A 27,831-nucleotide genomic window follows, 5' to 3' on the forward strand; every position below is an offset into this window, starting at 1 on the left:
AGGTTATATTTCTAAGATTTATGCTAATTAATATTTGATTAATTAATATCATGATTAATTCTTCATGACATTGAGTATGAACATCTGGACAAGTTTATTTTTCAAGTGCCAGTCTCTCATGTCCCCGTATAGGTGGGCTATGCAATCTCTATCCCAAATATTACTACCAGCATATGGCTGGGTATTTTTAAGATATTATGTGCTTGCTGCAGTTTGGACAGCTTTACTACATGCTGAAGTATGTGTTCCATGCTTAATTAGAAATGTACACTTACTTTTTAATGTATAATTGTACAATTAGGGAAAAAATTATATGTTCTAAATATGCAGACAAAGTAAGAAAAAATAAGTGTCTTAGCAATAGAAAGAGCCTTTTTTAAGAGAGTAAGATCATTTCTTTGCTTGATTGACTTTACAAGTTCTTTTCCATTCTTGCCCTATCTTCTTCATTTTATCCAAATGTTCATAGTTTCCTTTCATCTTCAACCTTGATCTTTATGTCTTTTAAAAAAATGCCATGTGCTTGATGGAACCTCAAGGAAGTGATAACGCTTATACTGGCTGGGAACCGTCACTTGTCTTGCTTTTGATTTGGTCATCAGTGTTTGTTGGGGGAAGACACATGCATGATATCTTGGAATTTTGTCCATTTTTAAAATTCAGATCGCTCCAAAACATGTATCAACTGCATGAGCATCCCATTGACTGGCTCTCCTCATCCCCAAGCATCATCTGAAATGTGCCAGAAGATGTAGGAACTGGAAAAAACCTCGTTTTAGGCTCTGTGTACATAGATCACCAAAGTCAAAGATCAACTTCCTTTCTCTCACAATTCCCTTTATAATCTGTTTTCTCTGTTGAAAGGGTGCTGCTTCCAGAACTACTTGACTTTACAGAAAATGGTGGAGATTAGTTCAAGCTACATTTGCTGTTATACTCTGGGCCCATCTTCTGTTGATACAGAAGAATCAGTTCCAGAAATCTTTGCATGGTGCTGGAAGAGATTTTAGTCAGTTGTTAAGAAAACCAGTCCACTCTTCAGGCTTTTTATTTTAGGAATAGATACATACAGCAGGCATTATGAAGACATAAATGGGCTTCTAATTTATTGCAGATAATAGTTTCCACATAAATTCTTTGTCACTTATTTCATATGCTTTAGAAATAACGTGCTGGGAGGCGGTGCTGGAGTTGATGCTGGAATTTACAGCAGGGAAGGGCTAAAGCCGTAGAAGGCTGAGGCATCTGGGTGCCATACTGCGGGTGTGGGGCCTCAAATCACAGGAAAGGAACTAGAATAAAAATCCCTGCCTTTGCATAAATGAAAACTTCTATGTGGCCTTATAAGTTGGAAAGGGAAAGTGGATATTAAACATTAGCCTGTGAGGTGATCACAACACTTGCCAGCTGAGGGGACTTGGTGTTTTTGCATACAGAGGTCCTTCTCTTTGTAGAACAGATATCAGTTAAGGGGACTCCAAGGAAGTCAGATTGTCTGCTAATGTTTAATATCACATAGGAATTGTGTCCACTGGAAATCATACCCGTGGGAGATTATTTAAAACAGAAACAGCAGCTTTGGTGAAGGAGGGAAGCAATGTGACATTCTGAATAGTGACTGTCTGAAAATACCAGCTGTAACACCGCTGCCTCTGCTGCCCCACCTCCCTCCACACCTGCCATCTGTCTCTGTTGGACCCATTGCTGGGATGCTTTAGTCTTAGAATTGAAGTTTCCAGAATGTGGAACAATTGCTGGGTCAAACTACGCAGTTCTCAGTAGAGGCTTAATGAAAATAAGGGAAGAAACATACATAGAGTCTCTGCTTTGTGCACCAGGCAGTGTGCTAGAAGTTTCAAGTATAGGATAGAGATAGTATTTTACTGAGGAAGAAAGCCAAGCTCAGAGAGTTTAAGTATTTTACCTCTGGGCACACAGCAGGTAAGAATAGAGCCAGGATTTGGACATCTGAGTGATTCCAAAAAAGTCTTGGTGTTTCCCTTTCTGGATGCGTAAATGTTTCTACTTTATGTTAATGGATGGATGGATAGAAAAAATATGCATAATATTTCTTTTCAACAAGCAATCATTTTAGTATTACATGGTACTTCTGTTCATTTCCTGCATTTAATATCTGTTAACAAGAGTTCCCTGAGAAACAGTTAATAAAAGGTATTGGAAACCAAATCTGCTCTTCAGCTGTTAAATGCCAATTGCTTCAAAAGATAATCATTTGGCCCACAAACTAGTGTGTGCTTCAAGTTCCTCTCTTACCAACTTGGGAGATGAAGAGGAGTAGGTCTTTCAGCAGTTTTTGCTTGAACAACAACAGGGAATTCAAACCTAGTTCTGGAAATATAAAATCACTGACATCGAAATAGTTCCATAAAGATTGGAAGCAACTGAAAGGATACTAAAGTTTTCAGTACTTGTAACATCAGTGTTTTTTCCTACTGAAATTCAGAAACATGGTTAAAGATAGTCACTGAACTAACCTTTTTCTTTCTGGGCAAATGCAGTATCTTTGCTTCCTGTGCCATGAGAAAAGGGTCACGAATAATTAATTTGGGCAGCTAGACGGGAACGGTATCAGCACTTTTGGCTAGGTCAGGGAGGCAGTGAGTGAGTAATACTCTTGGCCTGTTTGACAACTATAAACATAACCTTTTCCGCCCCCATTCTCAGCGATTTAAAACCAAGCAAGAGTCTGTTAGAAAAACCTGCTGGCAGAATGATAGGATTTTGGACACTCCTGATTTTTTGGACATTCCCAGACACTCCTGAGCACCTGGGTTTCCCAAGAGATATTTCCTCATTATCAACACTGTGCAGCTGACATTCAAGGGACTTGATAAGACAAAGTGCTGTTGCTAAGAAATAGGGAATCTCACCACACCCAACATGTGGACTGGCTTTTGTTACTGTTTTTCACCAGTTGATTTTTGCATGTTAAGGAGGTTTGGCTCCTCCACCCCTGGTGCAGGCCCAGTGTAGACCCAGTTTCAGTGACAAACTGAGAGAAGGTTCCTTATAACATGTATCATGTATCTTTTCCCTCATCATTTCTCATGTCCTACTTCATTCTGTAACATATTTGTGATTCAGTGCTGTCCTGCAATGGGAAATGGATTGGGTTAGCACCTCCCTGTCTGACTTATGCATAACTGGGTCATTTCTTCCCTGCCCTCTTCTGTCCTCAGAGAACCTGCAGTTTTGGAGGCTTCGACTTGACAAATCGTTCTCTACACATCGGCAGTAGCAGCTCTGATCCGATGGTGAGTATGTGTCAGAGAGGAAGCAGAAGTGTGGAATCTGAGCGTTCTGGATGACATCATTTCACACTGGCGTCTTTGAGAACTGGTCCTGCTGATCCTAGACCACAGTCACCATCCTAAAGACTCCTCACTATTCCCTGTGGAATGAGCAATGACTGCTTCTCACCTCTGTCCCTCTTTCAGTCATAGCTCCCTTCCTTGGATGCCTTTGTTTCTGGAGGTTTCTTCAAGTCATGAACCCAGATGAGTTTGGGTTCTATGGTCTTAGTCATTCTTACACATTTGCTTTTTGTTGATAGTTTCAAGTTCATGTGGCTGCTGCATGCAGATCCTGGCAGTATTGAGCCCTGTGACTTGGGGATGGGGACCCCACACCAGCATGCCTACAGGTCTTATCCCAGGCCATGATCATGCCCTGTGCTCAGCCTGGGTAGTTCCCATTTGGGGTGTCCTGGAATGAACCCCATCCCTTTGATTCCAAAGCAACCCAGATTCGACAGGGTCAAGGTTACTGCCTTCCCTCCTCAGACCTGGGCCACTGTGGGGTAGAAGTTTCCTCCCTTAGTGCTCCTCTCTGACCCTAAGGTTGAAGGTGGGTTTTACATATAGCTTTGTTTTCCCCTTAGGCCTTTGTCAGGCAACTGTGAAATTAAGAATCTGTGCTTTGTTTTCGTTAGGATCACATGTTGGCTATAACAACCATCTGTGATTTTTGAAGTGTTTTGGAATTTCTTGGAAAAATAAAACTGACTTGACTTGGATGTCAAATTTTATTGATTAGTAACCTAATAATTTTATGTGGTCAACTTTAAAAAGATATCATTTGTTTTTCGTATCTCAAGGGAAAGCTAGTTTGTTTGTTTTTTAAACAGTGCAGAACAGAATGAGAGGTGACCACAATTTAACTTGCACAGAAAAGGAAATTTAAACTCATAGGAGCTGACCACATGGAGCCCGCAGTGCCAGAACTAGTTAGATGCTGGATTTGCAATGACTGAGATTTGCCATTTTGTTCTTATTCCTTTCCCAGGGTGATGCAGTAGTATTGGCTTTTTCTTTTCCCTCACCACTGGGATTTTGTGAGCATTGGTTCATCTAAATCCTCTTTATTGATGAGAAATGCCATTACTTTGGGTGTTCAGAATGGCAGAAAAAAAGTGTAATAATGATGAGAAGAATGTACTAAGATTAAATAAAATAGTGACTCCCATCAACGTCAGACAAACATATATGTAAACAAAAGCCCTTTAACCAGTAGGTTTCAGTCTTTATTTGAAAAAGTAAATTAACTGAGCACTGAGTTAATACAGGAAAAACTTCAGTATCCTGGGGATGGCAATATTTTTCTGAGAGGTAGAACATAAATGGATTGAATACTAAAACCTGTTTGGGGCTTCCTTTTCTGACATTAAACATACGTGGAACATTTTGTTTTGCAGGGTAAAGATGGAGATTTTGTGTACAAAGAAGTTATCAAATCACCTACTGCCTCCCGCATCTCTCTGGGAAAAAAGGTGAAGTCAGTGAAAGAGACAATGAGGAAGAGAATGTCTAAAAAATACAGCAGCTCTGTCTCTGAGCAGGTGCGTCAATTCCGATCCTGAGTTCTGCTTCTGTCTCAGCAGGGAGGTTGAGGGTGAGGAGGCTGAGATTTTCAATGGTGCTAAATATACTCATGTTAACCAGGCTCCAGGACCGTCTCGTATAAATAGAGACAAACATCCAATTCTACGGACATTTATTAATCTCTTTGGGATGTCCTCACACTGTGCTTAGTGCTGGGGACATGGAATATGGGCCCAGCTTCTACCTACAGATGAGAAAAAAGAGAGAGAGGTTCAAGAAAAGATGGTTTGAACACAAGGAAAGATTTTATTTTGTAAAATATCCTTGCTACGAAATGGAGATCGCCAGAAGTAACCTGAGTTTTCTTAGTGGACTTTTCAAAGGTAGTATAAGTTGTTTTAGAAGTCTGTAGCACATCCGAGTAGACTCAGAAGGGATTCCTAGCTGCAGGACTTTACAGAAACCATGTTTCTACTGGGGATGTTTTCACTAACTGGCTCTACCTATGGCCATGCAGATGTCACAGAATTAACCATCCTCCAATTCCACAATGGCATCACTAGCAATAGGACCATTTTCTGCCTTAGTTGTATGGGTGGGGGCAATAAAGATGCATGGAGAACTGGGCCCTGAGGTAATTTTAACCATTAGATTTCCCAAACACTTTCCCCCAGCCCCTGTATGGTATTCATTCTGTGGTCTGTTGAGGTACCTGTGTGAGAGCTGACTGTGTCCTGGAATGTGGCAGTGATCCTGCTTTACCCACCAAATGAGAACAGGGAAGGCAGACATTCTTGCTCCGCTGCTGCCCTCTGGTGGACAGAGAGAGCTGAAAACAGCCTCTCCCTGTTGAAATCCCTCTGAACCCCACTAGCTGGCCACCCGCACTGATTGAAAGCCTGCATATCTTTATTACTGTGGTTCTTATGGGGTGGGGGTGATTTTGCTCCCCCACAACTTGGGGGCAATGGCTGGAGCAGATTTGACACTCACAACTAACATCTAGTAGGGAGGCAAGGATGCGTCTTACAATCCACAGGACACCCCTTGTCCCCAACTAAAAAAATTACCTAGCCAAAATGGTAAGAGTGCTCAGGTGGGAGACTGGGCTGGCTCTGTGTCTTCTCCACACTGCTTTCCTTTTGCCTGCCTTGTCCCTGTGGCTTTGGGAGCCATGGGGATTCTGCCTTTCTGCCCAGCAAGGAAGCTAACTGTGAACTCTTCTATGAAGCAGACAGCGTGCCAGCAAAAGTGGCGCTGCTAATTGAAAGCACTTTATTTAGTTGGCTTTTCCTCCAAATTGCAACATCCACTAAAATCTCCTGTAAACTTACATTCTGGAGGCGGGGGGATGGGGACGTTATGCTTCTGAATCAAGTGCATGAAACTTAATGTATTTCCAGTATTTTCCTGTAACTTTACCACCATATAGCAGTTTTGTATTCTAAATTCTCTGGTTTTGTTTTTTTTTTTTAAGGCACTCATTTCACATACATATGTTGCAGGGATTTGTTTGGTTTTTTTTTTTTTTAGCTTTCAAGTAAATGTATCAATTATACTGGTAAGGATTTCTGTCTTGTTTTGTTCTACACTAAGTCTAGCCCTTGGAATAGTACCTGCTTTTGTAGATAATAAAGATGTGATGAATCAATTAATCATTCTGAAAAAACATTAGAAAACATACACTATCAGAGACATGTACTTAATAATACTGTTTTTCAAAATGTGTGCTTTTTTCAGAAGCACTAAAATAAAGAATGTAATTGGAAAGATGACTTTTGAGCCATAACGAAGGAATGAAACTGTGTTCAAGAATTCAAACTTGGCAACTTCAGCATTTGCAGAAATGGCACCTCTGTTTGCAGTTGTTTTTGAGGTGGTTTCACACTGTCCACAAATAAAAAGCACCAGTAATGTGTGTTGAATCAGAAGCTGCTATTCTTAAATGTTTGCAGGGCCCGCAGAATTGGTTTAAAGTCCTTCTGATGATTCGGCACCATGCAAATAATAGGTTTTGTTTGATTGGTTTTGTGCTCACGTGGTCACGTAATATACCAGAGTTTTCTGTCTTGGCAAGTACGCCATTCTCTCTGCAAACATTTTGAAGAGTGGCTTTGTCTCTTCTGTAGCCCCATTAATAAGCATGCTATGGTTACATGTGCAAAAGAGGAGCTGCCAGGCTGATGACATGGAACCCCCCAGATGTGAAAAGTACTGCTGAGTCAGTAAGTCAGCATTCTGATCTGAAAGGATTTCATAGATTTTTACTAAAAACACATGAAAGAAGGCAAAACCGTAGGATGACATACAGAAATTTTATTATAGACAAAAAAAGGTTGTTTTTTTTTTAATTTATCTTGTCATAAGTTGTTATTGGCCTTTAAAAAAGTTTTTTTTTTGTTTTTTTTTTAAAGATTTATTTATGCATACAAGAGCTGGGGTATAGGCCAGAGATGAAGGGGGTGAGAGGATTCATCAGAGACAGAGTAGGGAGCAGAACAGGCAGACTGACTGAAACACACTGCTGAGGGGAGCAGCAGGTGAGACAGGAGAGGTCTGCTGTGCCATGTGCGTTTCTTCCTGGCCAGTCGGGGATCGAACTCATATTGCAGAGGCTGTGGATTGCTTCATAGTGCAGTGCTTAACCCCCTGCGCCACCAGGGAGGCCCATTTTAAAAAGCTTTTAAGAATTAACATTCATTATAGAATTATTTGAGACTCAGGTGCCCATTATTAATAGTCAACACCTGTATAGACAACGTTAAGTTCACCTCTAAGTGTCTAGCTCTGTCCTCACCACACCACTGTCCGCCTTCCTGGTTTACTGACCCACTCACCCCCTTCCCTTCTGGTAACCACTAATTAATTGGTCTTTCAGTCAAAAAGTTTATTTTTGTTTTATTTGGGGCATCTGTTTTCTTAATCTCCCACATATGAGTGACGTCAGATGGTGTTTGTCTGTTTCTGTCTGGTTTATTTCACTAAGCATAATTCCATCTAGATCCATCTGGGTTGTTGCAAATGGCAGAATTTTATCTTTTTCTTGTTAAATGGTATTACATTGTGCATATATACCAATTTTTTAGCCATTCATTAATTTTTTTTATCTACATCAAACCATCCATGCCCATACCCTGTTTGTCTCCCACCCCCATTATCTCCAACCCCTCCCCCAACCACCCTGAGAACCATTCTCTTTTTTTTGCCAAGTTCAATTTTTATTCCTTCTATTGTTTGCATATAATTTTTTTCTTTTCTGGTATTTGCATTCCGCAGATGAGTAAAACCATCTGAAGTCTGTCTTTTATTTTTTGCTGAAATCACTCAGCATAATCACCTGGAGGCCCATCCATTTTGTCCCCAAAACCACCCTTTCATCTTTCTTCACAGCTGTGTATTATTCCATCAAGTATATGCCCACAGTTTCTCTATCCATTCATGGGTTGAAGGGCACTTGGGTTGGAACTTTGGGCATGGAAATATATCTGAGCACTTAACAAGTTTTGCATAGGCCATAGCTTGAAAATGAAGCCTGGATGTAGGTCAGAAAGGGGAAGACTGTTAGGCAGGGAATCAAGTTAAGATGGATTCTGTTGACTTTGCTGAGAGCTGAATGACTGGGAAATGCGAAAGGCTCATTCTGATGAGACTTGATTTTGTTGGACCCTGTTTCAGGACTCAGGTCTTGACGGCATGCCTGGCTCCCCCCCATCTTCACAGCCTGATGGGGAACACGTGGACAAGCCCAAGCTCAAAGCCGGAGGTTCCGTGGAGAGTCTGCGCAGTTCCCTGAGCGGCCAAAGCTCCATGAGTACGTGGCGTTTGGATGGTGGGATTGTCCCTTGGCGTTGAGTCAGACTGCACTGAGGTGCAGGCAAATGAAAGATTCATGAGACCAAGGTCTTACCTTTCGGGAGCCGTGAGTGAGAAAGGCCTGCAAAAAGAGCTGGGCCCAGAGTCACCTGTGTGCTCCAAAGAGGGGGTGATGGGTTGATCAGGGAAGGTGGGAAAGGCTTCTTGGAGGAAGGGTGTGGGGAGTAAGTCAAGGGAGAAATCGTGAGGAGAGGCCAACACATAAGAGGCAGGGAAGGGAGGAGAATGATAAATCCCAGAGAGCCGTGCTGGGCACTCTGTATTGGCCAGATGGTATGGAGGGGATGGACTAAGTTTAAACACCCCCTCCCCTTTTTTTTTTTTTTTTTAAAGATTTATTTATTTATTTATACAAGCACTGGGTATAGTCAGAAGCGCGGGAGGATGAGAGAATTCACCAGAGCCAGGGCAGGGAACAGAACAGGCAGACTGATGAAGTACACTACTGAGGGGAGCAGCGGGCAGCAGGAGAGGTCTGCGCGCCATGAGGGACCCTTGCCAGTGGCCAGGGATCAAACCGGCACTGCAGAGGCTGCGGGCAGCTTTGCAGCCCAGCGCTCAACCGCTGTGCCACCAGGGGAGGCCCTTTAAACCTCCCCCTTTAAAGCATTTGATCTTGTCAAGTTTCGTGACCTCTGAGTATGTTTCCTCAACTGTGTAATGGGGTGAAAGCAGCACACCTGACAGAGAGAGGCCAAGAACATTAAGGGTGTTTAGGGATTCTCCACGAGGGAGTCACCATCTCCCCTGGATCCTGGTGTCAAAATGATAACTTGCTGTCTGTCACCCCCATCTTGATGGATAATAACACTCAGAGGGCGAAGATCTCAGCCCAGACTCCCCCTTACCCTGTGCTCTCCTGGGGGCTCAGTCTCTAGGCCGTGGGGACATCTGTTATCTTGTTCTTGCTGTTTCCTGCCCAGGTGGTCAGACCGTAAGCACCACCGACTCCTCCACCAGCAACCGGGAAAGTGTCAAGTCGGAGGACGGTGACGACGAGGAGCCTCCCTACCGGGGCCCCTTCTGTGGGCGCGCCAGGGTGCACACGGACTTCACGCCCAGCCCCTATGACACAGACTCGCTCAAGCTCAAGGTGTGTGTCTGCCTGGCCCAGACCAGCTCTTGGTTTCCTTGGGAAATGGTCTTTTCCCCTTGCGGTTGACTGCTGGGCTGAGGGGTGCATCCTGGCTTGTGTCTCGGTCACTTGGTAAACTGGCTTCCTCTGTGCTGCAAACAAATCAGAACCAGCCAGCATTTGGGACAGAGGTGGGTCTGCTGTTTATTCCCTGTCGTGGCCGACTTAACCACCCTGGCTCTGTCCTCCAACCCTACTCTCCCCTAGAATTCCTGTTGCCCTCCACACTCCAGCTTCTATATTTTCTTCCACGAAGAAACATCATTGCCTTTTCCATGTGACCAAGGACAGTTGTAGATGACAGACAACAGTTTTTGAGATTGAGTGAAGCAACATCAGGACAGGGATTGCAGCTGGCCTAGACTGGTGGGAACTGTTCCCCAAGCCGGAGCTCACTGGGTGATGGCAAGGCATTCGGAGGGCCAGATGGCCCCCCAAGTCTGAACACTGAGGGGCCCGCAGGCAGGCTTCAGGCTGGAGGGGACATGACCCCTGGCCTGGGTGGACTCAGCACAGTCAGGGCTGCTCCCTCTGGCCCTCAGCCAAATTCCCCATCCCACCTCCTATGCTCAGAAGGGTACCGGGGGAGCCCTTGACTGGCCTTCGCAGTGCTTTCACTTCTGCGTGATTAACAGGGCTGGCTGGTTGATGGGTCATGCTTAGAAATGTACCTAACGGAAGGATCTTTGCTCCCGGGCTGCAGAAAGGAGACATCATCGATATAATCAGCAAGCCGCCCATGGGGACCTGGATGGGCCTGTTGAATAACAAAGTTGGCACTTTCAAGTTCATCTACGTGGATGTGCTAAATGAGGAGGAGGAGAGGCCCAAGCGCCCAGCCAGGAGGAGGAGGAAAGGAAGACCCCCCCAGCCCAAGTCCGTGGAGGACCTCCTAGATCGGATCAACCTGAAGGTCAGTCCCTCCTGATCAGGTCATGCTCCTCCTCGTGTCCTCTCCTCCTAGACTCAGCCAGGGTGGGCGCTTTGAGGGATGGGCAGGAGGTGGCCTTTGTCATCCGATAAGCATGGCCCAGTGCTATGAGAAGAGCCTTCAGTCTATAGAAATAGTTACCAGTATCCTAACCCCATCCTAGACCCCTGCCTTGGGTGATAGCATAAACCCAAGTGGGCTATTGGCCCCCAGAGCAGCTTTCAGGCTGTTGTGAGCTTTGGGCTGCTACCAGCAAGGGCTATAAGCACAAAACCCCGGTCCCCTGCTCACTGTCACCTCCGAGGCCATGTTTTCCCTTCCCACCTCGCTCTCATGTTCCCCCACATCGAGTGTGGTGGGGCAACAGTGGTAGATTCTATTTCCTCCTTGCAAAACCCTCTTGCTGCTGAGGAAATCCAGGGCTTTTGGGGTTGGATTTCAGTAGCTCTGTAGTGAAGGAAGAGTCTCCTCCACTGTGCGCCGCATGTGTTTGCCAGCCGATGGGGCCCGTCTCAGCCTGCAGTGTGTCTTCTTGACCCTTGATTAATAGAACCTGCCTACTAAGCCATAAGACTGGGAGACTCAGGCTAGATTACTGGCCTTACTATAAAGACCACTAGGGGAAAAGGAGTTTAGGGGGTGAGTTGGTGGTCGGTCAGGGATCCACAGGGTGGGTCATGCTCACTGCTGTCTTCTTTCCCTCCCAGGAGCACATGCCCACTTTCCTGTTCAATGGATATGAAGATCTGGACACTTTTAAGCTTCTGGAGGAGGAAGACTTGGATGAGTTAAACATCAGGGACCCAGAACACAGAGCTGTTCTCTTGACCGCGGTGGAGCTGTTACAGGAATATGACAGTATGTCCTGCCCAACACAGAAATCCTGGGGACACAGCCACATTTGTGGGTCACCAGACACCTCCTGTAGGCTGCCAGAATAGGCGTAGGTCCCTAGAGTTGCTCATTGGGGCCTGCTTTTTCCAGAGCCAAAGTCAATATTGTGTTATGTCAAACAGCACAGTATAGACTCTCCTAAAATCCTTATTGCCAATGTCTCTCCTAGCATGTTTCTAGTAATAGAGGAATAGAGAAAGCTGTCTAGGTGTCTGAGAACTGAATTGCAGTTTTCTTAAGAAATAGCAAAGGTGCCACCTTAAGTACTAAGGCAGGTCATTGGGTTTGGAAAAATGACAAACTAAGGGTATCTTGCCTCACTAAGAGTTAATTGTCTCTCAAAGCCCATCATGAGTTATTTTCTTATTGAATAGGTTGGATAATGAATAAATGAAATCCATCAGATGCCATTAAAAAAGAGGGAAATGTCTTAAGTGAACACATAGAGCAGACAGTTCTCTTGCAAATTCCAGGCCAAAATGCTCGCTTATTTCTACAATCCATGAGCAGAATTCAGTGAGCTCAGAGCAGAATTCAGTGAGCTCAGAGCTTTTATGTAGTCTATTTGAATACTCTGTATCTGTTGCTCCATTAACCCAGTCTTATCTTGCTCTTTATTCTTCAATCTGACATCAAAAAATGTTTCTGAAATGATCCATCATGAAGGCAGTGTCCTTTCCAGTTATTGAATTCAAATGCATTTTCTTTCAAGTGCTCTGCTTCAGGGATATCAGTAGCTAATAGCATTTCTTTTGCTAAAAGATACCGAAACCATGGTTAATGGTGGAAAAAAAATTATACATTACTGAATGTATCAGGCCCAAGAGACATGGAATCCAGGGTCTCAGTGCAGCTAAATTCACTCCTGCTTAATAGGTACTCCCTCTAAATTAACTGATCACATAGAGAACCACACACCATCACACAGACACCTGAACCCTAGACAAACACGCTGCCTTCAGGGAGAGATTTGGAGAAAATTGTATTTTGCAGTTAATATCAGGTCTCTGTAGCTTATAACCAGGTCTCTTTAGTATTTGAATCCCCCAAGAGATGCCTCGGAGGCCTCTGGCCGGTTTGTATGGAGAGACTGGCACAGCGCCTGGTGTGCCGGCCAGCTGTATTAATATCAATTAATGTGGAATCATCTAGTCTTCCGGATCACATCTGTTCATAAAATAGCTCATTTGCTCTTCCTCAGCCTCTGAGAACAGCTGACGTCTAAGCCCCATCCATTATGGTTCCTTTAGCAATCTGAACAGCCATGGAGCAAAGCTAAATATTGGGTCCAATGCAGGATCTGTGTTTAGTCCCCATGGTGCTGCCTTAGCTCAGATTTGTTGTCCTTCCTGGGATCATGTCCGGAGATTTACATCAGGGGGCATTTCGGAGGCAATCCTTGTTCATCGTGGAGCTAACTCAGAAGTCTAAGTAAGGAAGACTCTTTGCATCTTCATAAATCCCCTTTCAGATCTGTTTGTGCCTCTGTTCAGAACAGCCCTGTACATCAAGTAGTACTTCCTTTTATTGGTTTTAAAACAAAGGCTCCAAGCATTTAGGGGTGCCAAATAGTCTGGGACCAGAGTTATCAGAGGGTTATAAGATTTTATATTCAGTGCAGTTATACTTATTGTGTTTGAGAAATACTCCACTTATAACTTGTGGGAACACGGTTCCTGTCCAACTAGGTTTCTATACACTAGACAGAGATGAAGGTCCATGGAGATCTTAACACTCTTAATTATCCAATAGCAGTTCTTACACTGGTTCCAAACTCACTGTCCTGGTCAGTGAAATGAAAACTCTCTATTAAGTTAATCTTGCTTATCAGAATTTTTATCAGCTCTTTTTTAAAAATATGCAGAAGACTACAGAGAAAAATAAAATAAATCCATATATTTATTTCCAAAATTGAACTAAAACTTGTTGAAACTTCGTTTCAATTCTTATTTATTAAAGAAATACATGCAGTAAGCCCATTGAATGGCCTTGGCTTTGAGAACCACACTGCCTTGCCTTCCTCCTTCCTGGAGTGACTGCTCTCTGGTAGGTGTTGGTTTCTGGCACACAAGCACCTGTTGCTGTTTGGGGATCTCACCATCTTAGCATACTCTCCTCTCCGCTGGTGTGTATATGAGCGTGTTAAGGTGCGATAGGGGAGAACTTCTTAAGCAAAGTCCCCTCAAGCCCAAGTTCAGGTCATGCCCAAATGAGGTTTTAGACACACAGCTTAGTCCTCTGTCCTTATTTGACTGAGGATGATTCATGGTTCTACTCATCTGATCTTTCTGATTCTTTGTGCCTTGGCGTTCACGCTGGTATGTGTGGGAAGAGGCTATGACCTTGAATCTGCAACACATCCTAGGGGCTCCCACCTCTCTGTTCTCTCTAGTGAGGGAGGACAGCCAACTTAGGAAACACTGACTTATAGTTATTAGGAATTTTGCTAAACTTGATAGAGAGAGCCCCACTAAACAGCTGCTGATTGGCTCTTTTAGAAAGAAAGTTACTGTAACTTCATATTTTTTAAATTGATCCATTCTTCAGATCAAACAAGGGATCCCTTTGCTCCCCATGATAACTTCGGGTGCTCTGCTGTGTTTGGTGAGGCTGGCAGCCCCAAAGATACAGACACAGCTTGCATTCTTAGGGGGTGGGGATGCATTTTCCGTTTTATTCCCAACGGTCAGCACTTTGCTGTCTGGCCACAGCGGGACCAAACTGTCTAACCAAGGACACACTGAATCAATTCCTCTTCCTGGGCTGTAACTGATAGTTCAAAGCCCTCATTTTATAAGTATCATTTTCCTAAATAACATGCTAGGCTAGAATAAAGGCCATTCCAAATCCACAGACTCTTCCACACAATGAGGACATTACTCTAGAATGTTCCACTTTGAGTTCGGGGACAGGGGCAAAGGCTTACTCCTGTTCTTCCAATTAGTTAATTTTCATTAATCACTTTAAAATTAGCACTGCTTTGTTTAGAGCTCTCATTGAAGAACTTCTGTGCTAAGTGCGGCCCTTGTGAGAAATGGGAGCAGCAAGTGGCGAGCGGACAGTGGGTGCAGCTGCCGTGTGGAATGACAGTCCTCTGCCTCGCTGCAATTTTTATTTTCTCAAATGACTGCTATAAGGCATCGGATTTCTGGTTTATTGATTTCTTTTTTCTTTGTGTTTGTGGTAGGGGGAGGGGAAGCAGAGAGAAAAAAAATAAAGCCATTCATCATGGAGCTAGTCATTTTATGTAGAAAATGGTTTCTGTTGTATGTGACCAAGCGGTTATCCAGATGATGACAAAAGATGCACCTGGTGTAGCTTCCTCCCCAGGACAGGCCACACGAGTCCTCTTTATGGAACTTCGGGGCAGCACTATGGGGTGACGGAGGCCTGAGGGACTCTAATTGCATCTAAGCAGCTTCATTCTGCAGACACACCTGGGGCTGCAGACAAGTCTTTAGGATAAGGACAAGTCCTCCTCAAGGGCATTCTGTGCTCAGACGGCTTTAGGGCTCTCCCTGCCTATTCCTCTATGTCCAGGCAGGGGAAATGCCTGCCCAGACAAAGGAAAGGCAGGAAGGAAAGCAAAGCTCCTCACACATTCCAAAAAACAAAAGCTAAAGATCTGCCTCTGGCTTCTCATCCTTTTGGGTTTTGTCTGCCAACCACGCTCCTGCTGAAGTAATACAGAAGCCAGCATGTGTCCACAAGGGCTGAGAATGCTCCTAAATTGTAATAAAAGTTGACGTTTTATTTGCCACTTATTTTGCAGTTAGCTTAGCTCCCAAGTTTGGAAGGCTGATCACAAAGAACTTGAAATACAATCTTAGAAAGCTCTAGAAAGTGTACGATCTGACACCACCTCTTGAGAGGGGCATTTATTCCCCCTTTGCTTCCCTCAGGAGGATGGTGCTTTTCCCCCACACGTGACCTAGATGTCTCCACTCCCTGATGGGCTGAGGTCAGAGTCGCCCTCAGTGTGACTTCACAGGCATGATGTAGTCCAACTCTTGTCTCCCTCTTCTCTGGAAACTTAGATATCATTCCTAGAAGAAAACATGCTCATTCATGTTTCTCTCATTTACTTTAAAATAATTCATCCTCTTCCAAAAGTCCAAGGGTTAAAATATAGGGTGAAAACTAAGCAGATGGGGTTTGGGGGATTTAAGGAACTTGGAAACCTCTGCTTTTCCATTCCCTTATGATTCCTGTGGTGTGTCCCCTTGCCTAGGTAACAGTGACCAGTCAGGATCGCAGGAGAAGCTGCTTGTCGACAGCCAGGGCCTGCGGGGGTGCTCGCCAAGAGACTCTGGATGCTACGAGAGCAGTGAGAACCTGGAAAATGGTATGTCCACAGAGACGACCTGGGATGCAAGTGGCCGTGTGGGCACTGGGTCACTCCTGGACATCTGTGCTCTGACTGATGACCACCTTTCTTCCTCAGCCTGAGCCATTGCCTCTGAGAATGCTGGCAGTGGGGAGGGGGCCATCTCCATGGTGACGGGTGCTCAGTTAACACCCTGTGGAAAGACGAACATCTCCCAACCTGGGCAGCTGATGTTTTAGGAAACAACTATGCACTGGTCTCCCAACACTTATTCTTCCATCCCTCTTAGCAAGAGGGAGAAGAGTTGAAGACTAACTTATGTGTCAGAGAAGGGAATCCTGTGCTTTGCGTTGTCTGGCAGCCTTCGGGTCTTAACCCAACATGGGTCATGAAAAGAACAATGGGTGTAGAGCAAGGAGGCCTGGGGTTTGAATCCTGAATAGCGTGTCACTGAAGACTTGACTGAGGTTACTTAATGTCTCAGAGCCCCCTTCCTTCTGACATAGTAATAGGAGTTTCTCTTTTGTAAATTTTTCTAAGAATTAAACAAAATAATAATACCTCAAGGGCCTCCCCAGTGGCGCAGAAGTTGAGCACTGGGCTGTGAAGCTGCCCGCAGCCTCTGCAGTGTCGGTTCGATCCCCGGCCACCAGCAAGGGTCCCACATGGCGCGCAGACCTCTCCTGCTGCCCGCTGCTCCCCTCAGTGATGTATTTCGTCGGTCTGCCTGTTCTGCTCCCTGCTCTGGCTCTAGTGAATTCTCTCACCCTTCCGCAGTTCTGACTGTACCCAGTGCTTGTATAAATAAATAAATCTTTTAAAAAAAAATAATAATACCTCAATAATGCCTAGCATTTATTAAGCACTGACTATGGCAGTGGCCAAGGTGCTTATGTATGTAATTACTGATTATCACTCAGACTCTGTGAGGCTTATCTTATATATGAAGTCTTTAAAAATCAGATTAAAGACTAACAAAAGTCTTTGTTCTTTTCCTGTAGAGCATGCTTTTCTTTTTTGACCTCTTCACTATTCCATCTATTGTTAGCCTGTACCATTTCTACCTCCTGATGACTGTGGAGGTGAATAAATTCCATCTAAAATACCTGCAGCTGTAAAATCTAAATTGTATGTCTCCTAGGTCCTTTTATTTTCACAATAAAAACCAACATTGGAGTGTTAGAAACTATTAGGCACAGAAGGAAAACTATTTGCCAGTAGACCGTTCATCAAGGCCACGAGAGGCAGGCAGCCCGAATGCCTCCCCCCGGGGGCCTGGCTCCAGGCAGCTGAGGAGGGAGAGGGCGGTTCCAGGACCATGTGTCTGGCCTGTGCTTCCCTGTCCTAAAGGTCAGTGGGAAATTTCAGAAAGTTCATTTGTCTTGAACAGAGAGGAGCCCAAGGTGAATTGGGGTCAGGCGCATTCAGTGTCTCCACGGGTGACTGTGGTTTGACGCCCAAACTCCCCTTCCAGCCAGATTAAATATAGCAGTAGTAGGTCCCCCTAAATCTCTGTACAACACTGGCAGACCATAATGAACCATGCCCAGGGTTGATAGTTTGTAGCTGCCACTGGAATTCTAAGGAGTAGCCCACGTGCTGAAATATTTATTGAGCACTTTCTAGAGCTGAGCTTTTTAAACTGCAGGTTGCAATTCATGAGGGAGCTGTGAATCAGTTTAGAGGGCCATGAACCGTGCTTTTCTAGGATAAGAGAAAAAAAAATTACCAGTGTGTTCATAGGTTAGATTAGTAATCTCTGTTGTGTGTGTGTGTGTGTGTGTGTGTGTGAGTTACTGATGATAGATGTATGTGTCCTTACTGTGGGTCATGTTTTTTTAAAAAGCTTGAAAACTATTGTGGGCACAAAAAACAGGACTAGAGGGAGCTGAGCGAGGGGGAGCAATCACCTTCATATTATGAAGTTTCTCTCCCAAGTGTCTTGCTAGACCAACCCTGATCCCAATTCTAATGAGCATTGTGGGGACCCTGCCACTCAAAGTGTTCTTATCAATTGGGGAGGATCGTGTGTGCACATGTGGAGATGTGTAGAAATCGGTGAGAACTCTGCATTTAGCACAGAGCCTGCCTGCCCCTGGATCGCAGGTTCTGGGGAAGCTTATCCAGCAGCAGTGGCAGTTAACATGTCAACAGCTGTCAATAGGTAGATTATGTGTGGCTGCTAGGTCAGCAGTCAGTCCGACAGTTGATTTCAATCAGGGCTATGGTTTCAGCACTGGGACCTAGAACCATAGCTGTGTTTAAAGACTGTCTGGCAAATACTTAGGCTGTTTACTTGTCTGTACCATTTTGTCAGTTGTTTCTAGGATACCATTATTTCATGCACAGTAACAAACCTCTAAGTCTTGGGGGAAGGTGTAATATGAGAGTTCACTTTATCAGTGAACCTGGCGGGGTGGTGCAACACACATAGAACCTTCTGGATTTCAGTCCAGCTTTCCCAGCCTGAGGAAATTGTACTCACTCTACAGAAATCCCATCAGTGTGGTTGCTCCTGGGATATGGACTAGCAACCTCCTTCCACACTGATTGCAGTGTGGATTTATTTTACTGCCGGAGACAGCAAAGGTCTGTCCACATGACTCAATTAATTTGAGTCTCTCTCAGTCCTTTCAGGAAGCTAAGAATTCTTTCTAAAAATAAAAATGGTGCTGAAATAGCCTTCTCTCATCCCTGGTCATAGATGGTGATTTATGTCCTCTGTGTAAGTCACCAATGGGCTTTAGGAACTGGGGATTTCAGTGATGTCAGCACACCTTTATACATCCATTGGATTGATTTGTTTTTTGAGACGTGATTGTAAAATATTTCCTTGTCTTGCAGGCAAGACTCGGAAAGCTGGCCTTCTCTCTGCCAAGTCATCAACTGAGTCCAGCTTGAAGTCTTTCCACAAGACTCAGCTGGGCAACTACCCAACGTTGCCTTTGACCAAGCCGGTGGAGGGGCTGAAGCAGGGAGAGGAGGGCCGGCCTGGCGGCGCCCGGGCCCCTCACGCAACCAAGCCCTGTGTCCAGCCCTGCGGGACGGGTCTGAATCAAAACCGAAGGAGCCTGCCCGTTTCCATCTGCCGGAGCTGTGAGACCCTGGAGGACCCCCAACCTGTGGCGGCCTGGCCCCGGTCTCATTCCCTGGATGACCTTCAAGGAGAGCCGGAGGCTGAAAAAGACGCGCCTCACCACGTGCCAGCACCACCTCCTCAGACTGTACCAGAAGTGCCACAAAAGACAGCCCCCTCCTCCACCAAGGTTCAGGGCCCCGGCCGAGGCTCTGCTGTTGACAGTGTATTGCTACTGGCCCAAAGCAAGAGATTTTCTGAACCTCAGAAAGTGACTCCTAAGAAACTGGATGTCCCAATAGCAGCCTCTGCACAGGGCACATCACCTCCTCTGTATGTGCCCCCAAACACTGACGCTTACCCTCCCAGAGTTAAGCACAGTTTACCAAGGACGCCTCTCGAGGGTCTTAGGAAAGGACTCGATTTTGGAGGAACTTGTCATCCCCCGGGCACCAAAGAAGGGGGAGATGCTGAGCAGAGGCCCCCTGAGGTGAGAACACAGGCCAAGACGCCTTCGCAGCCTCCACCGGTGCCCGCCAAAAAGAGCAGGGAGCGCCTCGCCAACGGACTCCTCCCGGGTGCCCCCGGGCCTGCCACCCCTGATGTGCCCGGCCTGCCGGTGAAAAGGGGCTGCAGCCCCAGCGACTGTCCCCCAGCACAGGCAGCCAGGCCCCCTTCAGGACAGGAGCCCGGCAGCCCCCTGAGCGCAAGACGGCCGCCCTGGCTGTCGGAGCTGCCCGAGAGCGCCAGCCTCCAGGAGCATGGCGTGAAGCTGGGCCCTGCCGGGGCCAGGAAGGCCTCCTGTGTCCGGGGTGTGGATCTGGAAATGCTCACGGAAAACAAGTTACGGGCCGAAGGCATCGACCTCACCGAGGAGCCCTATTCTGACAAGGTATCCCTGGCGCTTTTGTGAGCCAGGCAGCGGGGCGGGGGGAACTCGGGACTGGGGCCGAGGCCCGCGGGCCTGAGTGAGGGTGACCCTTTCTGCAGGGCCCAGTCGGGTGAATGGGGAGCACCGGGTCAGATGGCGCCTCAGAGTTGCCCTGCCCCGCCCTGCCCTTCTTTTCCCTTCCCTTCTTTTGCTTATTTGCTTTTGATGTTCAGCAACTGTACTTTGCGGGACGAACTGTCAGAAATAGACTAGATCCTGAAACTTCTGTGGACAAGACAAGCCTGAATTCCTAATTCCTTGTCTTACTCGTTGTGTGCTTTTAGACATCAACAGATCCCACCATATTCTCTATATGTAAAATGGGATTAATAATAACTTGCATAAGTATCTCTTAGTAGTATTAAATGCTAACATATAGGCAATTATAGGACCCTATTCAGATGTAATAATTATATAATTAAGTATCAAGGGGGAAAGATGACATAAACCATCCCATTGGACCCAAACCATTGAGATCTGTAAGAAAAAATCATTTCTTGTAAAAAAAAATTAAAAGGACATGTAGATTTACTGATCCTAAAATGACTTTGCGACAAATGGAGGTTAATAGCTGTATGTTAGTACAGCTGTTCCCATCGCTGGGAATCCTTGTTATCAAGTTCTTAGGACCACTAATGCCTGGCAGTAAGATCCTCCACTTCCCCCTCCTTGACATCTAGTGAATAAACCCCTTTGAGTGGAAAGTTGTGAGAATTCTACAGTAAATGCTAGACCAGTTGCTGTTGGTGTAACTCTTCGTAGATGAAGCCCACACAGTTTGCCTTCTACTGTTCAGGAGACTGTCTTTAATAACATTTTGCAAATGAATAAGGTAGAGCAGGTGAAGGCACCAGACCAAAGAAATAGAGGATGATCATGTTCTGTTTTCTGTTTTAATTATATCTGAAAACATTTTCCTATAGCTCATCAGTCAGTACCTGAAAGGTAAAGCTGTAAAAAGTGCTCCCTCTGAACACCCATCCTGACTATAAAAAATATATATTTACCTAAAATTAAAACTTGGGGTGCTATTTTCCAGTTTTGAAATGTCTCACCCTGTCTGGTGTCTGGTCTTCCTTGCCATCTGATGCATCTTTCTGCTCTCCTGGCAGCACGGGCGCTGTGGGATCCCGGAAGCCCTGGTGCAGAGATACGCAGAAGACTTGGATCAGCCCGAAAGGGACGTGGCCACCAACATGGACCAGATCCGTGTGAAGCAGCTGCGGAAGCAGCACCGCATGGCGGTGAGTGGCTATATCCTGGGCTCCCTGGCACCTGAGGTGAAGTCGGGTCAGTGACGGTGCTTGATGGGTCAGCCGACAGCCGCTGAGGGGTCTCTGCAGCTCTCGAAGGGAGACACTGGGGGCACGAAATACATATTCCTACAAAAGATTTTTAAATGCTATTTTGGAAATTTAAATAAATGCAAATTATCCCGGCACTATGAAAGTTTTTTTGTTTTTGGTTTTTTTTTTTGTGGGCCCCTCGCCGGCGACTGGGGAACGAACCGGTGCTGCAGAGGCTGCGGGCAGTCTCGCAGCCCAGCGCTCAACCGCTGCGCCACCAAGGGAGGTCCAACACTATGAAAGTTTTTAAAAGTCCGTCTAGTCCTTTTTCTGTGCATAAGTGGAAATGAGCAGTTTTGCAGTTTTTTCAATGATCAGTTCATGGATCTACTTCTCTGTTAACTAAAATTTCTTTTGGATTTTCCATATTCCCAAGTGTCCCACTAGGTGAATATATCCTGAGCCAACTCCTGTCTGAAACAGATTTTTTCCTCAAGATTTTTTCAATATAATAAAGAATGTCTTTTTAAATAAATCTTTGGATACTTCCAAGGTTAATTTCTAGGGGTTTATTCCTTCAAGAGGATTTGTGTCCTCAAGATGGCACAAAAGCTGAAGGTTTTTTTGCATTTGTGACTAAGTCACCATTCCATCTTTTCAGTCTCCCTAAAAATCAAGTATAGATCAATGTCTCCACATCCCTGCCCGAGCCTATCCTTGAGAGGATTGTATTTAAGGGCCTCCCTGGTGGTGTAAGGGGTTAAGATGCAACCTATGAAGCTATCTGCAGCCACTGCAGCATGAGTTCAATCCCTGCCGGCCAGGGAGCGACCCACATGGCGTAGCAGACCTCTCCTGTCTCGTCTGCTGCTCCCCTCAGCAGTGTATTTCAGTCAATCTGTCTGTTCTGTTCCCCACTCTGTTTCTGGTGAATATTCTCACCACCATCCCCCCCACACACCTCTGGTACCCCAGCTCTAGTATGCATAAATAAATAAATCTAAAAAAAAAAAATCTGTTAAAAAAAAAAAGAGGTTTGTATTTAAAATTCTTTATAAATGTGTTAATGAGATGGTTTCTTTTCTGGTGGTTAATGTAGATTCAAGATAAAGTGGAAAATCTGCCTCATAAAACCCACTACCCATTCAGAATCTTACCTTTCACAGTATTGCACAGGAAAGTTTCTCCCTAAAGAGCTAATCACCATGAGACAAGATAGTCAGAAACACTAATGCCTGCAGTATGTAGACATGGACATGTAATTGGGGTAGATCCAATTCCAAGTGCCTCACACACTTTGATGATCCATCTTTCCTTTGAGAAGTTGAGAGAAAATTCTTGATGCTACTCTTGGTATCCTGGCATCCTCACTTCATAGTAGCTGAGTCATTATCCTTCAATAACATCCCTTTAGGCATGTGAAAAGTGGCCCCCCGTGGCATTTGGAGAGTCGTGATAAAAGTGTTTTCTTTATTTACCCAGATCCCAAGCGGTGGACTCACCGAGATCTGCAGGAAGCCCCTATCCCCGGGATGCGTTTCGTCCATGTCAGACTGGCTGATTTCCATCGGTCTGCCCATGTACACCAGCACCCTCACAGAAGCGGGGTTCAGCACGCTGGGCCACGTGCCTTCTCTGTCACACACTTGCCTTCAGGAGGCCGGCATTACAGAGGAGAGACACATAAGCAAGCTCGTGTCTGCGGCTAGACTCTTCAAACTGCCGCCAGGCCCCGAGGCCATGTAGCCAGACCCCACACGGACCTTCTGGACAAGAGCCACCCTGTCACTGTGCTTGTGATGCTGATGCAGTTCCTCCTCTGCCGGACACGCAGCCCAGATCCAGAAGAAAGGCCCAGTGTGTGGCCAGAGCTCGACAGCTTGGCACAGGACCCATAACCCTCTTTTCTCCAGAATAGCCCCCTCGAGGACATTGATGAGGTTCTCTTTGACCCCCAAAGAAAAGACAAGCACTTATTTTTATTTCCGGAACACAAAAGAACCAAGATGCCAACTTGCCACAAACTCGGTGCCTCCAGTCTGTCCTTGTGCGCGGGGCAGGGGGCTGGGAGCAGAGGGAGGGGTGACCTGTTCTGATCTGAGCGCCCTTGCTCTTCTGTCTTGTCACCCTGAGGGACCCCCAGGCCAGGCGGGCTTCAGCTAGGCCAAAGGAACAGGCTCGGGAGTGACTGTCCACCACTGACCACGCTCTTTTGTTCAAAGTAAGAAAATCCGGCTGCTCTAGGGAAAAAATTCCTACTCTCCTTTAGATAAACAAGAGACATTTTAATAATTGCTTTCTCGCAATCAGCTTTTATTTGCCTTAATATAAGCTTTTAAGCAGTTACTTAACTAGTGTTCACTACCCTGTAACTATACTCCCAACTCTTCAGCTTAAACTGCCATCTGACGTACCTGGGATGTTTTCAGCAAAAATGGGCTTTTCTAACTGTCTTATTCTAACATTGCTTAATTTGTAAGTGTGTTTATCAGACACAAATTTCATGTCAGCTTTCCGTTTTTAAACTAATCCTGTAAAAAGCTATCTGAAACTCACAGACATTGCATGTGTGCACACATGTGTGTGCAGACATGCACAAGCGCGTGGCAACTACCTTTCATTTTAACCAATTTAGTGTTTTTTCCATGTTATTTTCATGCTACGGCATCAACCTGGCACCTGACCATGTCCATTCCAAAATTCAGCCATCAGCTAACAGATCACCTTTGCAACAAGTCGTGAGGATGAATAGTTCAGAAAGTTTTTTTTTAAGGGAAGTAGTTTGCAAGAGATTTTTCAGGTGTGTTTTTTTTTTTCTTTCAATTTTATAGTTAAGATACTCTTTTTTCCTTTCTACTTAGATTTTTTTTTTTTTAATTCCAGTGAAGGTCCATATGGAGCCAAGCAAACCACATTAGCCATGTAGTAAGACATTTGCCTGTTTTCAATTGTTTTTCAACAGATTTGCCCTTTTTAGTCTAGTGACTGATTTTCTAGCAAACAAATCTAGACAACTAAATATGAAGGTTTCCATTACTTGCACAATGATTTTCCTTTACATTCTCATCATGAGCACTCGTAGGCACTGAAAGTGATCATTTACCATAGAAACACTTTGAACACGAAGCCTTGATGAAATTTCTGTAATATTTCATCAACTCCTTAAAACACGCTTTCCCTCAGGGAACAAAAAGTGATTTCATTCCTTACGAAGCCATCGTTAGCATTTGCTTTCTGTTTCTGAGGAAAAGGACATTCTCAGGTGGTAACATTTTTTCATGCATTGATGTACGTTTGTAAAATAATATGTGTTTCTTCAGTAATATTCACCTTCTATGAGATGCCATGTGAAGAAGTGGTGGAAGTGTAGAGTAAAGAGCTCACAGCTGCCAAATTTCTATTGAACTCATAAAACAGCCCATTTTTCTCGCCTCCAGTCATGACATCCCGGTGTGCAGAGCCCATTTGGAGAGGAACGAGGCTACAGGGTTCTCATGCATGATTGAGACATATTTTCAGTGCTGTGGTGGGCGTGGGTGGCTGCCATCAAGTTGTCTCCTCCTCCTGCCTTTGAATCTACTCAGCGTGACATTCTGAGGGCCCTGCTCTTTGTATAAACTGAGCAAATAGACCACACAGGTGTCCTGGGATAGGTAACAAAGGAGGAGGAGACCCCTTACGTCCATTTCTGTTTTAGTTCAGTTGCAGCGTAAGATTTCCATTTCAGTAAAGTGGCACCAGAAAAGGGAACGTTCTGAATTTGAGTTTTTGAGAATGCCAAACTGTATTTTTGTCACCCCTCTTTGGAATTCAATGCCTTTGCCTAGAAAAATCAAATTCAGGGACCATGAATAATTGTCAGTGGGAAGGTCTTCCTAATCTGAGTGGTCTGAGGTTGATTTTACTTTAGTGTGCTTCTTTTTAATCTTTTGTTTTTAGTTCTGTAGTAATTTTTGGTCTTCTTTTGCTTTAAATGTTTAATTCGATTCTAGGATGTTTGTGCGTGACATTTGACTGAGGTGGTTTGGGGCCACCTGGGGACTCGACAGGACAGGTGGGGCTTTCAGCGATATCCAGTTTTAGCCAGTTGCACTTGGTAGGGAATGTTGAGGAATGGTGAAAATTGTCTTTGGAAAGCACAAAAGCAACCTGGCTCAGGTAGCTGCACCTTCACTGTGTCGTTTTTACTTTGAAGCTGTTATTAGGAAATGCAACCAGCCCAAACACGTTCGCCTTCCCGGACAGCCAAGGAGCAGATGCATTCCCATGGCCTTGCCTTAGTCAGAGGCCCCTTTCTCTGTCCTGAACCCGGATGTGGGTGAACTTGGAGATTACTCGTCTGTTAGAATTAAGTTCCTGACATAGCAAAGTTTGCTTTCATAACTGCAGCAAAAGAAGTCAGCTCACCTAGTCAAGGCTGCATGTGTGTACTGTATTATTTTTGGAAAAAAAGATAGTAGTCTGAGTCCAAGTTATTTTGATTTTAAATTGATAGAGAAAACAAGAAACTGTCAAGCAAGTTATATAACAACTAACAACATTGCACTTTCTGTATATGAAATCAATATTTAAATAACTTATTTTTCTCCATTGCTGTTCTTAAACATTGTAAGTAGCTGTAATATACCAGTACCAATATGTTATTGCAATTGCTTCAGCCCAGGAACGCTGTGTATTGTTTTAAAAATTGTAAAAATTATTGTGATGATTCATTTAGCAAAAAGAAAGGTGGACAGAAGGGTTTTCCTATGTATCAAATCTTGTCTATAATTATGTCATCTATGTACCTAGAAAAAAAAAGTAAATAAATTTCATCAGTTGAACATGCCTCTTTTGTTGTTGCTTCGGTATTTTAAAGAGAAATGGAATAGCAATCAAAGGGAATTTAAATGGTTTAAAAAGGAAACATACTGTGAACATAGTAATTGTATGCGATTGCTTCTGCCACATACCCCAAATTATTCGACACACATTTCAATTCTTGCTGCATTTTTTCAACTATTGCATAATCAAGTAAGGAAGTTGTATAATCATAGTGTCTTGGACCTGAAAGAAACTTGTGGAAGTCATCTATAGGCCAAGCCCTTCATTTGAAGTTGAGAGTGAGTTCATGTGGGTGGTTGACTTGCCAATATTATACAGTTAAGTGGTAACAGAACCCAAGTTCTCCACTGAAAGAGAAAAAAAATCTAGGTCGGGATATCCTAGAAATCATCAACTTACAAAAAATCCCTTTTCTACATTGATATTAAAACATTTTCTTTATTAGGGAGGAGTGTTTTTTAGATTACAAAAGTTAGAGTAGGTAATAAATACACTTGAGATAAAACCAAAAATAACCCTCTCTTTTCCTCCCCATGACTTGTTTATCTCACTGCAGCAAAATTATAGCCAGTGTTTGCATATCTTTTCAGAAATACTCTGTTTTTAACAATATAATTAAATATGTATTTTCCACACAGGATAATAGTGTATTCTCCACCCTGTTTTTAAATTCAATATGTCTCTTTTTTTAAAACTTTTTTTTTAAAGATTTATTTATTTATACAAGCACTGGGTATAGACAGAAGCGCTGAAGGGTGAGAGAATTCACCAGAGCCAGAGTGGAGAGCAGAACAGGCAGACTGACGAAGTACACTGCTGAGGGGAGCAGCAGGCATGGCAGGAGAGTTCTGAGTGCCATGTGGGACCATCGCCTGGCGGCCGGGAATCGAACTGGCGCTGCAGAGGCTGTGGGCAGCTTTGCAACTCAACCGCTGCACCACCGGGGAGGCCCTTAAATTCAATATATCTTGGGAGATTTCTCATGTCAATAGTCTTCCTTTTTTGTTTTTAAAGATTTATTAATTCATGCATACAAGAACCGGGGTACAGGCCAGTTGTGCGGGAGGGTGAGAGGATTTACCAGAGACAAAGTGGGGAACAGAACAGGCAGACTGACTGAAATACACTGCTGAGAGGAGCAGTGGGTGAGACAGGACAGGAGAGGTCTGCCGCACCATGTTGGATTCTCGCCGGCGGGCCAGGATCGAACCTGCACTGCAGAGGTTGCGGACAGCTTCACAGTGCGGCGCTCAACCGCCTGCGCCATCAGGGGATGCCCAGTCTTCCATTTTTTTTAAACGCTGCATAGTATTCTATTACACAGATCATTTCTTTAACTGGTACTCTTTGAAAGGACACTCTTGTGTTAGTAAAAAAGCTTTGCGAATATCCTTAAATCAGTTAACATGTGGAATTGCTATATTAAAATTACCTTTATTTTAAAGTTTGATGGATAGAATATTTTAAGTCCAATTAATTCCATGTAAATTATGTTTAATCTATATTCATTCTTTTAATGGATCTTATTAAAGATTAAAGAAGCTTTCCCGTGTTACATTTATTTAGAAATCATTATCTTATTCTCCACTTTCCACTTTCCCCATTTTGTAAATGGAGACATTACATATATTCTTAGGGTGATTCTTCCTGAAGAACTTAAGTCCTGCATTATTTTATTTTTATTTTTTTTTTAAAGATTTATTTATTTTTATA

At 44.4% G+C, this 27,831-nt stretch overlaps 1 protein-coding gene across 4 annotated transcripts in view; it reads left to right on the forward strand.

The window, feature by feature from the left end:
* Positions 1-26,152, forward strand: part of SASH1 (SAM and SH3 domain containing 1) — a 229,628-nt gene extending 203,476 nt beyond the window's left edge. For 3 of the 4 annotated variants that reach the window (XM_037520543.2, XM_037520546.2, XM_054697910.1), the window contains 10 exons: positions 3,201-3,275; positions 4,715-4,858; positions 8,517-8,652; positions 9,638-9,807; positions 10,553-10,762; positions 11,488-11,638; positions 15,906-16,019; positions 18,846-19,969; positions 21,121-21,252; positions 22,777-26,151. In XM_037520543.2, coding sequence (XP_037376440.1) covers positions 3,201-3,275; positions 4,715-4,858; positions 8,517-8,652; positions 9,638-9,807; positions 10,553-10,762; positions 11,488-11,638; positions 15,906-16,019; positions 18,846-19,969; positions 21,121-21,252; positions 22,777-23,040 — 2,520 coding nt within the window. In that variant the 3' untranslated portion in view covers positions 23,041-26,151. Of the gene's footprint in view, positions 1-3,200; positions 3,276-4,714; positions 4,859-8,516; positions 8,653-9,637; positions 9,808-10,552; positions 10,763-11,487; positions 11,639-15,905; positions 16,020-18,845; positions 19,970-21,120; positions 21,253-22,776 lie in introns of all 4 variants that reach the window. The other variant, XM_037520542.2, reaches the window with a different exon arrangement.
* Positions 26,153-27,831: the final 1,679 nt, after the last annotated feature.

This window comes from Talpa occidentalis, unplaced genomic scaffold, assembly GCF_014898055.3.
Source record: "Talpa occidentalis isolate TD23 unplaced genomic scaffold, MPIMG_talOcc4v2.1 talOcc4.2, whole genome shotgun sequence".
NCBI lineage: Eukaryota > Metazoa > Chordata > Mammalia > Eulipotyphla > Talpidae > Talpa > Talpa occidentalis.